General features: G+C 45.5%; 1 protein-coding gene across 7 annotated transcripts in view; it reads right to left on the reverse strand.

The window, feature by feature from the left end:
* KATNB1 (katanin regulatory subunit B1) overlaps positions 1 to 18,084 on the reverse strand; it is a 637,584-nt gene that overhangs the window by 385,626 nt on the left and 233,874 nt on the right. For all 7 annotated transcript variants that reach the window (XM_078671470.1, XM_078671472.1, XM_078671466.1 and 4 more), the window contains exon 10: positions 16,229 to 16,344. In XM_078671470.1, the coding sequence (XP_078527596.1) occupies positions 16,229 to 16,344 (116 nt within the window). The remainder of the gene's footprint in view (positions 1 to 16,228; positions 16,345 to 18,084) is intronic.

An 18,084-nucleotide genomic window follows, 5' to 3' on the forward strand; every position in this document is an offset into this window, starting at 1 on the left:
GTCAGCAACATTCGGATAACTCTTTTGTAGCTCTTCACGCCGACGACGTCACAGAAGAACGGTATCGCACGCAGCTCCGCTGACGTCACTGACTTCATAATAGTACTCCGTCGGCGTGATGACATCAGTTCCGCCCTTTTTTACGTGCCCTCGAGGCACACGGATGGACCCATAACAGTAGATATATATATACAGTGTACACAGTACAAAATATCCAAGGTAACACACACAATGTGAAGACAATTTAGGAAAGCAAATGGAATAATACACTTCCTTTAAAGGCAACATATATACATAAAAACATTGCCATAAATACAGGTATACAAGGGTGGACAATGGGGAGGTGGGGGGGCATGTGAGGAATCCACAGGCAGAGACTGTATCAACCAGAAAAAGTGTTACGGAAGGTAAGTAACTTCTTCTTCTGATGGATACATCTGCCAGTGGATTCCTCACCTTGTGAAGACATCCCCACAGCAGTCCCACTCCCGGAGGAGGGTTTCCACCCTTCTATACCAAGAAATCCTGAAGGACGGAACGAGCAAAGTGTCCGACGCTCCTCACCTCTGCATCTAAACAATAATGCTTTGCGAAAGTGTGAAGGGAGGCCCAAGATGCCGCCCTGCAAACGTCCTCCACAGGAACACCTCTAGACAAAGCAGATGTAGATGACTTTGCTCTAGTAGAATGAGCTCTCAAAACTTCTGGAGGTTCCTTACCGACCAGGGAGCAGCATATCTTGATACACAAGACAATCCATCTAGACAGCGTGCGCTTGTGCACCGCTCTGCCTTTCCTGCAGCCAACAAAACCCACGAAGAGTTGGTCATCAATTCGGAACTCCCTGGTTCTGTCAAGGTAGAAGCTCACCGCCCTCTTAGGGTCCAGACGGTGAAGTCTCTCCTCTCCTTGGAAGGGTGAGGGGGAGGAAAGAAGGTAGGGAGGGTAATGGACTGCCCCAGATGGAAGGGAGTTACCACCTTAGCCAGAAAAGCAGCCCTGGTCCCGAGTACCATTCTTTCAGCATGAGTAGTCAAGAACGGGGTTTTGAACTTAGAGCTTGAAGCTCACTCACCCTCCTTGCCGAGGTAATCACAATCAGAAATACCGTTCTAAAAGATAATAACCTCAAGGGACACCTATGCAAGGGCTCGAAAGGTGAACCCATTAAGAAAGTAAGGACAAGATTAAAGTCCCATTGAGGCACAATAAAAAAACAGAAGGAGGAAATTTATTTGTAAGACCCTTTAAGAATCTTAAAACTACAGGTGACTTAAATAAGGACGGCTGGTCCGGCAAGCAAAGGAATGCAGACATGGCCGAAAGATAACTTTCACTGTCCCTACAGCAAAACCTTGCTGAGCTAAAGAGAGTGCAAACTGAAGAATTTCGGACAAGCAAGCCTTCAAGGGGTCAATGGACTTCTCTCCACACAATGAGACAAACTTGGACCACCTATAAGAATAGATAGACTTGGTCGAATGCCACCTGGCTGATAAAATAACATCCACCACATCAGGTGGGAGAGAAAAATAATTCAGGTTTCCCTATTCGATCTCCAGGCATGAAGGTGTAAGCTCTGGAGGTAGGGGTGTAGAGCCTGCCCCTGCGAGAGGAGGTCTGCCCTGAGAGGGAGACGGAGCTGCGGGCACGAGGAGAGGTGGAGAAGATCTGTGTACCACACCCTTCTTGGCCAATCCGGAACGATCAAAATGACTTGGGCCCGGTCTTGGCGAACCTTCCTCAGAACCCAAGGAATCAAGGGTATGGGAGGCAACGCGTAAAGGAGATGTGAGCCCAACTCAACTGAAACCCGTCTCCCAAAGCTCCCTGCATCGGATACTGGAGACTGCAGAATGACGGGCAGTGAGCATTCTCGTGAGTAGCGAATAGGTCCACCTGAGGAGTTCCCCGCGTCCGAAAGACGTGACGAGCTACCTCTGGATGAAGCCGCCACTCGTGGTTGGCTGATAACTGCCGACTGAGACTGTCTGCATGTACGTTCAGAACTCCTGCCAGATGATTTGCCATCAGACAAATCTGATGGTCCTGAACCGAGGACCAGAGACGCAGAGCCTCTCTGCAAAGGCAATGCAACCCCACTCCTCCCTGTTTGTTGACATACCACATCGCGGTAGTGTTGTCCGTTAGGACTTGAACCGACCGACCGCGAAGGGAAGGGAGGAAGGCCTTGAGCGCTAAACGTATCGCCCGTAACTCTAGAAGGTTGATATGAAGCAACCTTTCCTCTAGAGACCAAAGACCCTTGATCTCCAGGTCCCTCAGATGAGCACCCCACCCTAGGGTGGATGCATCTCTTATCACTGTGGCCACCGATGGAGGCAGATGAAAGGTCTTTCCTTGAGACAGATTGCCTTCCATGTTCCACCAAGATCGATCCGCCGCAGCTTCTCTGGAGATCCTCACTGACTCCTGAGATCTCCGTTGTGCTGATACCACTGCCTGCAGAGACACCACTGGAGTGCCCTCATGTGCCAGCGTGCATGGTTGACCAACAGAATACAGGAAGCCATCAGACCGAGCAGACGAAGGACCTTCAGGACTGGAACAACCGCTCCATTGTAAAATAAAGGAATCATTTCCGGTATGTCGAGAATCCTTTGTGGAGGAGGGAATGCCCGACACACAGTGGTATCCAGTACCGCACCTATGAACAGGTTGCGCTGGAGGGCACCAGGTGAGACTTGGGCACGTTTATCGAGAAACCCAACCTGTACAACAACTGAGTTGTAATCTGCAGATATGGAGCACCTTCTCTGGCGACTCTGCTTTGATCAGCCAATCGTCCAGATAAGGGAATACTGGTATCCCTGACCTTCTGAGATGGGCTGCCACCACCTTGGTGAAGACTCGAGGTGCAATAGTAAGACCAAATGGAAGAACCGCAAACTGGTAATGTTGCGATCCTACCGTAAAACGGAGATACTTCCTGTGTGACTTCAGGATTGGGATGTGGAAATACGCATCAGTCGATCGACACCATCCAGTCCTCTTGCTGCAGCGCTTGAAGAACCTGCGCAAGGGTGAGCATCTTGAATTTCTCCTGTTTCAAAAAGAGGTTCAAGATCCTGAGGTCCAGGATTGGACGAAATCTGCCATCCTTCTTGGGTATCAAGAAATACCAGGAGTTGCATCCCTGACCCCTTTCCTGCTCCGGGACCACCTCTATCGCACCTTTTCTCAGTAACGTTAGAACTTCCTCCTGCAGGAGAAGTAGGTGGTCTTTCGTGCAGAATCCTTGAGAAGGAAGGTAATTTGGGGGAAATTCCCGAAAGGGAAGAGCATACCCATGTTCTACAAGATTGAGAACCCAAAGGTCTGATGTGACCGATTCCCAATCCTGTAGAAAATGAGTAAGCCGACCCCCTACAGTACCAACATGATCCGGAATGGGGGGATCTAGGGCTGCTTTGCTGTGGCAGGAGGGGGTGGGAAGAGGAAGTTGAGGAAGAGGAAGAGGAGGCCTGACGACCTCTACCACGTGACCTGTTTCTGCCCCTGTAAGATTTATACAGAGAATTGTGCTGCTGCTGCTGTTGCTGTGGCTGCTTGTATTAACGAAAGGAAGATCTTCCAAAACCTCTGAATCTTTTATTAGAGGAACCTCTGGATTGCAGGCCTAGAGACCTAGCCATCGCCTTTCCAAGGCTGCATCTGCCTTCTTTCCAAACAGGCTGGAACCATCCTTGAACTTATTACTGCACACATTAATTGATTTACTTTTTATTACAGAAACATGGGGAGACGCAGCAGCAGATCCGGATTTTACAGCTGCCCTGCCACCCGGTCTCTGTGTAAATCGACTAGACAGACCGATAAAAAGAGGAGGTGGTCTGGCTATTATCTATAGAGATCATCTCAGCATTAATACGACCCCTCTTCTTAATATGAGTTGTGAGGCACTCTCTTTTACGATTACTCTCACTGCCAATCAATCATTCTCAGGGAATCTAATATACCGTCCCCCAGGCACCAAATTCCTTGCTAACATTGATAATCTTCTAGAAAGTGTAGCAGGAACTCCTCATTTCACCATTCTTGGAGATTTTAATTTTCATTTAGAAGCTGATACTGATAACGATACTGTATCACTCCTTGAAGATATGACAGCTGCAGGACTTAACCAACTTGTCTCGGCACCCACTCATATCGCAGGGCACACTTTGGATGGGATATTTACAAACAATCTAGATATATCCTATTCCTCACAATTGCCTCTCACCTGGACAGATCATTCAGCGGTATTTTTTGCCATTAGGCTCAACAATCCCACAGCTCCTCCGATGAAATCTGCGCTTCCAGTTACGTCCAGGAACTGGAAAAACATCAATATCCCTCATTTATCAGCTACTCTGGCCTCATCATTGGATACTATCGAAACAGACCCAGATACAGCTTCTAATAACTATCTTTTACAACTTAATAATGCTCTAGATGTCTTTGCACCACCAAAACTTATGTTTCGAAATCGCACTTCGCCCTCAGCCCCCTGGTTTTCTGAAAACCTGCGCCTACAGAGACAATTTTGTAGGAACTTAGAGAGACACTGGCGGAGACATTACAATCTTACAGATAAACTCATATATAAAAGTGCCCTTCATAAATATAAACAGCAGCTAGTTACAGAAAAAAGTAGCTATTATGTCACCCAGATTGAGTCAGCAGAAAATTCTACCAAAAAGCTCTTTTATGTAGTCAATCATCTGACTAATTCTCCTATTCCACCAGAGAAAACTTCCCAACAGCTGTGCAATTCGTTGGCGGACTACTTCACTGACAAAGTAACCTCCATATTCTCTGCTTTCTCTCCTCAAGCTATGTTTGTAGCTAAATCCCCAGTCTTCATTCATCTCCCTATTTCTCCGTCTTTTTAGTCATTCCATTCAGTTACACTTGAACACATTTCACATCTTGTTACCACCATTAAATCAGGCTCACCATTAGACCCATGTCCTCCCTCTATTCTCAACCTCATTCCTGAGGCTATCTCACCTGCAATAGCCACCATCTGTAATAATATGTTCCAGGCAGGTACCTACCCGTCAGTATGGAAAAAAGCGATCATCAGACCCCTTTTAAAAAAAAACTCCCTTGACCCTACAGACCCCGCTAGTTTCAGACCAATTGCATGTTTACCCTTTCCATCAAAAATTTTTGAAAGCCTTATGAATCAACAACTATCAGATTTTATTGATATTCATAACTTATTGGATGACACCCAATTCGGCTTCAGGAGTGCACATGGAACTGAAACAGCGCTCATTAAAGCAGCAGATGAAATTAGATACACACTTGACAAGGGAGGAGCAGCAGTCCTGATATTGCTGGACTTGTCAGCGGCTTTCGACACAGTCGATCACAACATCTTGATCGACCGTGTCGCAGCCATAGGGGTGAAACACAAAGCCAAGGCTTTGATTGCATCCTTCTTACATAACCGGTCTCAAACTGTTAAACTGGGTTCTTTTTATTCATCACCTCTTTCTCTTCCCATGTGTCGGACTTGGCGAGGGTGATAAAGGAATATGACATCAGCCTTACCACCTTTGCTGATGATACTCAGTTAGTCCTTTCAATTCACCGGGATGGAGACAGGGTGGCCGCCAATTTTCGGGAAGCAATGTTGTCCATCAGCTCATGGATGGCGGCCAACTGTCTCAAACTGAATTCCAACAAGACCGAGATTATGTTGTTTGGCAAGCTAGAACCCTGCTGGTCCCCTCAGTGGTGGCCAAGTGAACTAGGCCCTCTGCCTATACCTGTCAAAAAAGTAAGAAACCTTGGAGTCATCTTCGATGATCGGCTTCTTTTTAACCATCATGTAAATAATGTTGTCTCCTCATCCTTTTTCACCTTGAGGAAAATTAAAAAAATTCTACCCTACATACCCATTTCGGCGGGAAAAACCCTTATCACCTCCCTGGTACTCTCACGAACTGATTACTGTAATGCCCTTCTCCTTAATGCTCAGGCAAAAGTGCTTAATAAACTTCAGTTGGTGCAGAACGCTGCGGCCAGGGTACTGCTCAACATTCCAAAACATCACTCCATTTCCCCTTTTATTCACAATCTGCACTGGCTCCCAGTGAGAAGTCGCACAAAGTTCAAGGCTCTATGTATAGCCTATAAAGCTATTAATAATACGGGACCTCAGTTCCTCAAATCAGCATTTAAACCTCCACAGGCACCAAGAACTCTCCGTTCATCTTCAGCCTATCTTTTGAACGTCCCACCCACAAGAAAGGTCAACTGGGGTGACAGACGCTTCATAGTGGCTACTGCCAGACTGTGGAACTCACTCCCTCTGTGTATTAAGATCTGCCCTACGTTATTTAGTTTTAGGAAACAACTTAAGACCTGGTTGTTTACACAATAGATGCTTTAGTTTGTGCAGTTTCTGATCTTTATAGCGCCGAGACACCTCCGGGTATTTGCGCGCTAAACAAATTGCAAAAATAAATAAATAAAAGGATGATCTATCAAAGTAGCCTGCACATCAGGTGAAAATTCAGATGTTTTCAGCCAAGCAGCCCTCCTTGTGGCAACAGATGACCCCATGACTCTTGCCACAGAGTCAGCCGTATCCAAACCGCTCAGGATCACCTGGCGAGCAGCATCTTGTGTATCCGCAAGAACCTCACTGAAGTTCTGCCTGTCCTCCTCAGGTATTTTTGGCACCAACTGCTTCGCAGAGTCCATCAGAACATGAAATTTACGCCCTAAAAGGCATGTGGCATTTGTGGATTTGAGGGCCATGCTAGCGGAAGAGAAAACCTTCTTCGCTGACTGGTCAAGTCTCTTAGACTCTTTGTCACTAGGCACCTGAGGAAAAGCACCAGTAGATTTATTGGAGCAGGCCGCCTGAACTAGCAAACTCTCAGGAGTCGGATGTGTTGACAAGAAGTCCGGATCCCCAGGAGTCACCCTATACCTCCTTGCAACAGTTCTTGAAACTGCAGGAGACGAAAAAGGCTAACGCCACACTTCCATAACTGGCTCTGTAATTGGCTCATTTAAAGGTAGCATTGGCTCCACCACTGGAGAGGGAGAATGGAGTACCTCCGTTAAAATGTTAGATTTAAACTCCGCAGTTGGCAGTTTCAAATCTAAGAGTTCAGCAGCCTTTCTAATGACCATGTGATATGGTGCTACATCCTTTGACGGAACAACAGGAGCAGAGGAAATCTGCCACTCCGGAGATAACTCCAAACTACTTGCTTCTTTAAGTTCATCAAATAAATCATCAGTATCTTGTAACTCTCCTTCCTCCATTTCCTCTGCCCGATACCTTTGCCCCTTCAGAATCCTCTGAGCCTCCCGCCTAGATCTCATTCTCGGGATTGGCGTCAATGGAGCCGGCGCCGTGTTCGGATCCGGAGGAACAGCCTGGAGCGTACGAGGTCGAGTCGGTACCGGAGTCGGTGAAGATGGAATCGGCGTCGATGACCTCGGCGCCGAGAAATGCCAAGACGGCGTCGCCGGCATAAAAGGCATACACGGCGCCGGTGCATATGACTGAGGGACGCCCAGATTGAAGGCCATTGGACCCATGGGCTCAGATGGTGCTCCAGAGGGGTACATGGCTCTTGAAAAGACCCCATACATTGCATTCAGATAATGCGTCGGGTCTTGACCGGGCCTGGAAAGGGTGGATAAGGCCCCAGAATCTGCTCCTGTCGAGGTACAGCAGGAATCAGGTCAATTAGATCCGATGTGTGATGCACTGGAGTCAAAGACCCTTCAGGCAATGGAGCTTCTTCCTCCTCTAGAGGTGCAGAGTGCGTCGGCGATGGATTAGACGCCGGAGACTGCTCCCGAGACTCCACAGGAGAAGGCTCACCTTCCGGATTCGGTGCAATAGGTGAAGGAGACACATAGTCCTTCCGATGTCGATGTTTTGGAGACTTCGACTTCGGATCCGACTCTCTCTCGGAATGACATCGAGACCCGTGCTGATTCTTCTTAGGTTTCTTCTTGGATCGAGAAGCATGCCCCGAAGACGACCTCGAAGCAGACCTCGAGCAGGACCTCGAAAGTCTCCTACCTTTCTTCCCCTTCAACTTCGCAACAAGCAGCTTCGCCTCTCTTTCTCTCGAAGCGCCTTTGGGTATATCTTCTTACAACAGGGGCATCCTTGGACGTCGTGGTCCGACAGCAAGCACCACACGCAGTCTTCGTGCGGATCCGTAATTGACATCAACTTTCCGCACTTCCCAAAAGGCTTGAACCCAGATTTCCTCGAAGACATTTCGACAGGAAACAAGATTTAACTCGAAAAAGAAAACAGTAACAAAGTAACAACGAGCTACTGAGGATCCCAAGAAAACCCGTTAGTGTCGACGACGCGGAAAAAGGGAACTGATGTCATCACGCCGACTGAGTCCTATTATGGAATCAGTGACATCAGCAGAGCCACGCGCGATGCCGTGCTTCTGTGACGTCGTCGGCGGAGAAAAGAGCTACAAATATTTGTGGCATGTGTAGCTATAGATACGAATGTTGTGCATCAGCTGAAAAGCAGTCCTCTGTGAAGTGGTGGGAACCCAGAGGAGTTGCAAACGATTGAAAAAGTATGTGTAAGACCAACCCTAGCTTGCTGGAGAGCGAAGACATCCACATAGTAATGTCTAGTAAAAGTGTGGGCAGTGGACCATGTAACTGCTTCACAGATGTCAGCTATTGTAATATTTCACAAGAAAGCCATAGAAGCTTGTTTTTTATGGGTTGACTGGGGTCTGGGAGGGACAAGCAAAGGTCTTTTGGCTTTAGCATAACAGGCATGCATGCATTTAACAAGCCAAAATGCTATACCTGCCTTGAAGAGAGGACGCCCATTTGTGTGGTTAGAAAAAAGAGACAAGGAGCTGTTGTGTCTTAAAGATGGGCTTTGTCCTGTCAATGTAATACAGGAGGGCCCTTTTGACATCTAACATGCAAAAAGCCTCCTGCTATTGACCTTGCGTGTGGAAGTAACACTGGAAGTACGAAGGTTTGATTAAGGTAGGAATTAAAGACCACCATAGGAAGGAATATAGAGTTTGTCCTGAGGACTACACTATTGTTCTGTACTTGCAAAAAAGTTACTCTAGGGTGAGAGTCTGAAGCTCACTGAAGCACCTGAGGGAAGTGATGGCTACCAGGAAAGCTACCTTCAGGAAAGAAACTGTACAGGACAAGCGTAGAGTGGCTCGAATGGAGAGCCCATAAGCCTCGTTAGAACAATGTTGATACTCCACACGGGGCAGGTGGCACTTGTGGTGGAATAACCCTTTTGAGCCCTTCAATGGGAGCTTTAATAATTTTGAAGGTAGGTGACAAAAGCAGTCAAGTGAAGGCTGATAGTCGTATAAGCAAGGCCTGACTTCTACAAATAAAGCAGAGTATATACAATGTATTAGACTGCTGCTTTGAGAGGGTCAAAATGTCTAGGATGACAGTAGTGTTCGAATCTTTTCCACTTGGCTGCCAAAGCAGGCTCTGATTGCAGGCCTGCACACCTCTTTACTGATGATCATACACTCTGAAGGCAGATTGAGGCACACAAAATCTAGGACTTCAGAAGCCAGATTGCAAGATTGAGCTGTTTGGGGTTAGGATGCCCAAGTGTGTCCCGATTTTGTGCGAGGAGATCTAGTCAGCTGGAAAGACTCTCGTGAGACACTAGGAATAGTTTTAGGATAGTGGTGAATCAGGGCAGCCTGGCCTAGTTGGAGGCTACTAGATGAGCAAGGGATGTTTGCCAAAGCCACTGAAACATGAATGGAAAAAGTGGGAGAGGCAGAAAGGCGTAGGTAAACATCCCTGACCAGTTCATCCATAGCCCATTGCCCATGGACTGTGGGTGTGGGAACCTGGAGAAGTTTGGGCATTTTGCGTTTTCAACTGTGGCATAGAGATACATGTGGGCAAACCCCCAACAGCAGAAGTATGGGAGTAAGACTTGGGGGTGAAGTTCCCACTCGTGGACTTGATTTTGCCACCTGCTGAGATGGACTGCAAAATATTGGTCCACACCTAGTATGTACTCAATTAAGAGATGAACTCTGTGATGAATCACTGTCCACCAATGTCCTGGGCTAGAGCAGACAACTGGAGAGAGTGAGTGCCGGCCTGTTTATGTGGGTAGAGCATAGCACTTGTGTTGTCTGTGCGAACAAGTACTACCTTGTGTTGGATGCGAGGGAGGAATGCCTTGAGGGCTAGCTGGGTGGCTAGTAACTCCACAGGGTTAATATTGTGTCCCTGTTGATGGGGAGTCCATATCCTTTTAACAGTCAACTCCTGTTAGTATGCCCCCGTACCAGTGAGAGAGGTGTCCTTTGCGATGGTCATCTGCGGCACTGGGTCGAAAAACGTACGGCCTTCCAACAAGTTGTAGGCTTTACACCACGGAAGAACGAAAGGAGTGTGTCCCTAGATCAACACTAGATCCTCTTAATGGCCCTCTGCTCGTGAACAATGTGCTGCTAAGCATCCTACAACAGACGACAGTGTAATCTGGCATGTGTAACTATAGTAATGCAGGAGGCCATCATTTCAAGGAGGAGCATAACCTTTCTGATTGTTACTGGACGATCTGGCTGAAAAAGAGGGACCAGAGTTTTGATAGCTAGGACCCTTCCAAGACGGATACGTTTTCTCCACAACTGAGTGGAATATGGCCCCTAGGAAGGGCTGGACCTTAAGAGAACTGAAGATGATGTTATGTGGTATTGATAGTAAAGCCTACGCTGCATAAGATATGTTATCACTAGTGCTAGGCACTGCTATTTTGTTGCGCACTTGAACAGCTAATCGACTATGTAAGGGAAGATGTGGACAACATTCCATCTGAGGTGAGAGACTATCACAGCAAGACACTTTGTGAACACCATAGGGACTGTGGTTACTAGGAAAGTCAGCACTTTGCACTGATCAAGCTGACCACTTACCAAGGATCAGCGATGAGCAGACTGGATGGGGATGTAGACGTAGGCCTCCTTCGGGTCGAGTGTGGTCATGAAATCGTCCTGCTGTAGTACAAGAATGACATCCTGGAATGTCATCATGTGATGGTGTTCTGACGGGATGAATTTATTGAAGAGCGTGGGGTCAAGAATGGGCCTTAGCAACCCATCCTTTTAGTGAATGTGGAAATATAGGGCGTATACTCCTATATTGCTGTGTTGTGGTGGCACAGTTTCTATGGTCTCCTTACTGTTTTGCAGGTGCAGCCCCTTTGGGGGCTGTACCTCTGCTCCTGCCTACCTATACTATTGTTTTTGTCCTCTCGCCTGTAAAAGCTCTAGATGGTGTCTGTTGCTGTTGATGCCTGAGGAAGGAAGTGGATGCCTAACAGTGGGGGATGATTTTAGTATCTACCCGGTATTGTCAGCGGGGAAAGGAGCAGCAGGCAGATGGTTCTGTAGTGTCCACATGGCCTTTGCACTCTGAGTCTTATCATTTCGGGCATCTAGTAAATTTGTGAGACAAACAGTTGCTCCCCACCAGAAGGCAAATTGACTACATGCTGCTGCAGAGCTGAAATCACGCAGACAGGAGTGTCAGCGAAGGACGACAAGTGTTAATGCCACGGGCAGCAGAGTCTGCCATATCAAGGGCACATCGAATGTTGATGTTCGTTATAATTTTACCCTCCCACAAGCAGTGTTCCCTCTAATTTCGTTCCTCTGTGTGCAGCAGTGTGAGGTCTCTGTGCGCTCCAGCCACGGCAATGTGCGCCAAGAACCCGACTGCGTGTATGGGTGCAGCGACAGGCATTCTGCCTCGGGGTTCCTGCTTGATTGTGCAGATAACTGACCTAGGTACTGGAACGGATGCAGCCTGTTTGATGGGGCAGGCAGAGCCGGTCTGGGAACCCAAAGTAGCCCGTGCAATTTTGCCGCACTGGCTCCCACCCACCAGGAATGGGGTGGAAGGGGGCAAGTGTCAAGCACTACTGCTTAAAACCGGTCCTCAGCGCTGGTGCTTTTGTTACTGAGGGCCGATATTGCAGCATCGCTGCAAAACTGCCCCCAGTAACAAAACCGACCCGCACCCTTCCCGCCTCCCAGGCAAACGCCCAATGCCTGCTAAGGCCAGTCCAGCAAGGGGATGGCCTTCGTATTGGTGACTGGCGTACAATGGTTGTGTCATGTTTGAAATGAGGAAGTGCTGTGCAGAACATCTGCAACCACGACAAAGCGACACTAATATATATTAGGAAACCGGGGCATCATTCTACCGTGCCAGTGAACCTCTTCTTTCCTAACTAACAAAACAGTGGCGGCTCAGGGAGATCTTAAAGACTTTGAGCGCCCTAGGCCAAACGTATTTTGGGGGCCCCTGTTCTGAACAGATTTGAATGTATTATCCTATTTCAGCTCTTTCATCAACTCTTTGGCCAGGCCATTGACAGTGCACAGAAACACCTGTCCAAATTATAAAGTTCTTACATCGAATATTCAGGGACAGGGACGTGTCTTTTCAATATTGTAACACAGCAGCAGCTCAAAAATATTACTGCAAATAATCTTTGTGACACTCTCCCATTTCTCATATGTGAGGTCCTGTTTTGAAGTAAAAGAAACTTTTATGGATGTTGCATGAAACATAAATGCAACATTTCTCTGCAAAATTTCTGTAGTAGACTCTCACACATCACTCACATAAAAAAAATTTGAAAGGAAACAGTATTTAAACAATCTTTTTAAGAATTATTAAAGGTCATCAGAGAAAGACCTTATGCAGAACAGAGCTGGCTCTATCTGGGGGCCCCCTGAAAGGCTGGGGCACTGGGCCAGAGCCCACTTTGCCTATGCTTTAAAACTTCTCTGTCAACACAGTCAGATCACTCGCAGATAAGCTCCGGGAATTGGGCATGCCTCAGGCTGAGGCAGAGACAGTCAGTCCCACATAGGTCATAGCTGGCAGCCAGAGCTTCATAGTGTTATATTTCAAAAACTAATTCTAACGCCTGATGCGTGGTATTTGGCATAGTTGTGTATGTACGATTTAGAGAGTTTCATATAAATAGCTTGCAACTGTCCTGATCACCGATACTGGACAACAGTTGCTCAGACAAGTGAAGATAGTTTCTACGGAAACAGACAGCACAGCCCAAACACTGATGTTAGGATATGTAGCAGAGGTGTTGTGCAGCTAATATTACTAGTGAAGCATAGGCCAGGTAAAATATAGATGTTGGGTTCTGCCCCAAAAGTTCAAGAAAAGCTGAGATACATATGCAGGGGCTTTTCGTGAAATGGTAGCAACACACGAGCAATATTGCAACAGATTTGAGCGGATCCAATGATGGGGCCCGTTCAGCAACAATTTGGCGGATAGTATGAAAGCTGAAGCAGGCCCCACTTGAACAAATGTGGATTTTTCTTAATATCTGTTATCCTTGTCTGCATTTGAGGTATAAAGAGTGGTACTGCTCATGCACTTTCAACTTCGGACAGGCACCTGAAAGTTTGACTACCTTACCTCAGCCCTTACGTGTCTTAGCCGGCGCCATTTGAAAGTCAAAATCAAAATCACAAAGCTCAGCACACAATATAGTGTATGTCTCGCACTCATCCAAGGATCACTGAAGCCAGCCGTCGCTAATTCTGGAAATTTCCAAGTTTGGACTATGTGCAAGCATGATCTGTGTTTTTCAGGTGCGGTGGAAACAAATCCCTGCCTTCCGATTCTTACACTCGCACCACTCACTTAACATTCGGAAAACACCTAAATAAATTTTGCCTCTGAATTTCTTTCTAAATTAATTTATTTGCGTTATCATGCTATTAAGGATCACTGCCTTTCTTTCTCCTTGATGAATCCGCTCCTCTGCCCGCTCCCATGTCCTTGTTTACATTTACTGAGTTTGTTTATGCGGTTTTTTTTTTATTCTCTTTTCTTTTGATACGCATCTCTTCTTTTTCACCATGCAAGTCCAAAAGCAGACTTGTGCTTTGCACGTCGTTCTTTTGTGCTTGGTGCATTTATTTTTTAGAGCACATCTGCGATCTGATTGTGGGCATTTGGGAAAGTATTCCTATTAATTGCAGCACCGTCATGCGCTGCAATTAACATAAATATTTACACAATGGCCCCCAATCAGGCCGCAATCGTGCTCCATTAAGAAAAGACATGCATTAAGTCCAAAAGAATGACGTGTAAAGCACATGTCATGCTTTTGGACTTGCTGCACTTCTCTTAAAGGAGCGAGGCTGCAGGCTGATTGTGGGTCATTGTGAAAAGATTTAAAAATGTTAATTGCGGCGCATGTCGATGCTGCAATTAACAAATATTTTCAAAAAGGTCCACAAACAGCCCCCAACCGCGCTTCATTAAGAAGGAAATGCAGCAAGTGCAGGAGCCACCGCAACCAGGAAATTACCATTTTTCACGCCACTTGCGTTTTAAAAGTGGTGGCGCGAGTGCTCTCCTGGAATGTGATGTGGGTGTGTGCTCCACACACAGAACTGCGCACTCGTGGAACAGACGTGCGGGCGAGCACCTTACTGGGAACACTGCCCACAAGCGTTTGCCTTATTTTCCTGGTCTGGTCCGGGAGGTGTTGAAGCAATTCCTCCATTTCATCTCAGTGGTATCCTATCATACCGGGAGAATAAACCTGCAGAACTGGCTAAATGTCAATGCTTAGCAGACTGGCTAGCAATGTGTTTCCCTGCCACGTCTACCTTCTTACTCTCCATGTCAGGAGGGGGGTGCATCATCCATGCCCTTGGGATTACGCACACTTTCGGGCAGTGTGTATCACCACTAACAATGGAGCTGTGCATTACCAGCAATGGGTGGCGTCACTATACCTCTTGGATCAAAAGACTTGTAAGGAAAAAAAGGCTTGCATACGTCAAAGCCTAAAACTAGATGGCAGGAGTATGCACAGCATGTATATCTACAGCTACACATGCCACAAACATATGATTACTACTAAGACAACATGTTTCATACCTTTATCGCATAAAAACTTCAATTTTGAATGGAAAAGAAAATGTTCATTTCTTGTGATCAATTTCAGCAGAGAAAAAGGGATGGTAAATAGCTGCAGCAGGGAAAAAAGGTTGGACGGTATGGAGCTGATTAGGAACTCATCAGTCTAGAAAAAACTGGGGATGCATCACAATCAGGAGTTTTTGGGTCTACCCAGTACAATAAAAGAAGAGGAAAACCAGATGCACACAAAAAACAAAAGTGAACAGAAACAAATACATAGAAACATAATTAATAATACATGTTAGGCTCGGTTAGCAATTTTCTAATAGTAACCTGCCATTTCAGCCAATGGCAGAAAAACAACTGGCCTTATCAATGTAAGTATTTTCAAGCCCAAACATTGAGTCTATTTCGATGTGTTAAGTGGTAAAAGCTTCTACTGGTAAAGAGTATAACATAAGAAAAGGTTCTCGACTGTGGAACTTCAAATGTGTTTTTAATGCCGTAGTTGCTTTAAATATAAACTCTAGGGAGTAATCTTTAGTATTAGTCCTACATCGACAACAAACCAACAATTCGCCAAACTACAACCTCAGATACACCACCCACATACAGCATCTGAACCATTTACTGCATATTCAGTAGTCCCCTTCACCTCACTTCCCAATAATCTCTGCCAGGTCTAGTTCCAAACTTTGCAAGTCATTTACAGTCGCCCATCAATACTAGAACTTTTTTTCTTGTGCAACACCCCCTTCACATCCTTCTTGTTTCAACACTGTCTTAATCTTTCACTTTTATTGTTACACTGCCTTTTCATCTAGAACTGCTAATCACCCAGTGGTCGTAAGCCCAAACTCCTCATCTCCATCTACTTCAGTGCCTCCTAGAATGTTTTAAGGCTTTATTTCTCTTTCCCTCTGGTCTCTATGTACTTCCTAAACTAGAGGTAGCTCATGTACATCCAGGAGTGTTAGATCCATGTCAGATTTTTAGGATAATCACAAACTATTCCCATCTAGATTACTTTATGGAAAGTTATTCAAGACTTACATGGTGAAAATATGTATGGATATGATCTTGTGGTCATGTAGTGGACACAACATACTTAAACACTCTCCTCATATCTGGTTCCGTCTCATTCGAATCACTTCAAAGAATTTAATAACACATTGGTTCAAACTTGTGCCCTTTTGATTACTTCCCTTCATTGTTCTTATGAAGGATCAATCTATTTCTCTCATTTCCCTTCACTTTGATTCCTCCCAGTGTCTACCTATCGGAGCTGCCAGAAGCGAGAAGAAATTCATTTGGATGGAACTCCACAATGTTAACCGGTCCAGTATGTTCTGCAAAGTCTGCCAAAATCTTGCCCATTGTCAGGTCCCAGAGCTGAAAGACAAAGTGAGAGCTAGGTATACTCAATCCAGAAATAGTGATGTGCAAGTACTCATGGGTTACTATTCACTAAAGCAAGAACAACATTTTGACCCCAATAACAACACAGTAAGGTAATTACAAAATCATCAGTGAAATTATTTACTTAAGCAATCCTATACGTAAAGTGTACCAAGGAGTCTGGTCTTCCAATTAAAACAACAGAAATGCAGGTTCCTAAAAAAGGTGTCTTGTTGTAACAAAAAGACAACTAAAGAATGGAATAGGTTTCCAAAGAAGGAGCCTATACCCCAAGTACGTAATTGTTTTGAAGATGGAAGTTCTTTGTCAAGTTACAGCATTTATCTAAATATAGGGATATAATGGCCACTGGACATGATCACCCAATACCTGAAGTTCTGCTCTGAACATATCCTCTGTCTGAAAGCTGTAGACTCAAACACAGGCAGCCTAGTTCAAATGCTTTAATTCTTTTTAAAGGTGTTGCTCACTGTTGTAGTGCCTAGGTATCACACTGTATGCAAATGTATACAGTGCTTACTACCCCTGACAAGACATTGAAGAGCTTTACAGCAATTAATATGCTACTCCGGAACCCAAGGTTAGCATTTAATGCAATAGTTATCTATTTTTATTGGTTATTGGAATTATTCTTGCACACCCAATGAAATCATTCCATTTATTTCCTCCAGTTTCTTTGTGATAGATTATTAGGAGTTATGTATGATCAGTAGTGGGGGCTATGTGAAGTATTGTTAAGTTAATTGGTATGGTTTCAAAGACAGACGTTGTGATCTATGAAATTAAGACTTTGCAATTTGCAGAAATACAATTTTGTGAGATTAAGGGAGACAGGCATGTGACTTAAAGTAGGCTGTGTTCAAAGAGAGAAGGAGGGAGGCAAGGAGGTTGTCACTCAAAAGAAAGACAAGAGAAACAATTGAAAGTTTAAGCCAAGGACAGATTTTCATGCAGGGTTTTAGAATGCAGTGGGAGGAGGCTTTTTGGATGTATCCGAGGATGTAACCCTCTAGGATTGATGTCTATTTGGATGGATGGAAATGCCCCCTGCTAGGGATAAGGGTGTGTGAATCCGACTTATTTTGGCATCACACTAACTTGATGGACGTAGAGAGGCCTAGGCCTTTCCTTGACTAATTTAGTTCTGGGACCTGTCCTGTGACCTGGAGAGGTAAACCCTTTGAACCCTCAGACTGGACAAAGGGCCAATGTCCTTGTCTTGCATATTATACATAATGGGTGGTGGCAGAATATTGTGCTGTATTATAAGTATAGTTAAGCATATCTTTTTAACTGTCAGCTAGTATGTGGCCTACTAGCCACTTTTGTTTGAAGTTCTGCTGGAATGTTGAAAACCCAGACCATTGCGATGACATCCGTGTTAGTAGAAAGTGTGTGAACGTGTGTAGTATGCTTGTAGAACATACACTATGTGTGTATGTGAGGATGAGTATTGAAACATAATGGTTACTTACCAGTAGGAGTAGGTTTGAGGCTTGACGAATTTTCTGGATTCACATGCTGTGCATTATTCCGCATCTAGCGGTTGAGTCCTGAAAAGTCTCCCTGAAGTCGCTCTCTTTTTCCCCCAGTAAGTGTCATTGTTGGCCATTTGGGTTTAAAACCCTGCTGGTGTGACACAAGACTTATGCTTCGGAAATCTCTCGACACAGTCACCATCTTCAGATTCTTTTTTTTTGTTGGTTGGTTGTA

Source organism: Lissotriton helveticus, chromosome 12 (assembly GCF_964261635.1).
Source record: "Lissotriton helveticus chromosome 12, aLisHel1.1, whole genome shotgun sequence".
NCBI classification, from domain to species: domain Eukaryota; kingdom Metazoa; phylum Chordata; class Amphibia; order Caudata; family Salamandridae; genus Lissotriton; species Lissotriton helveticus.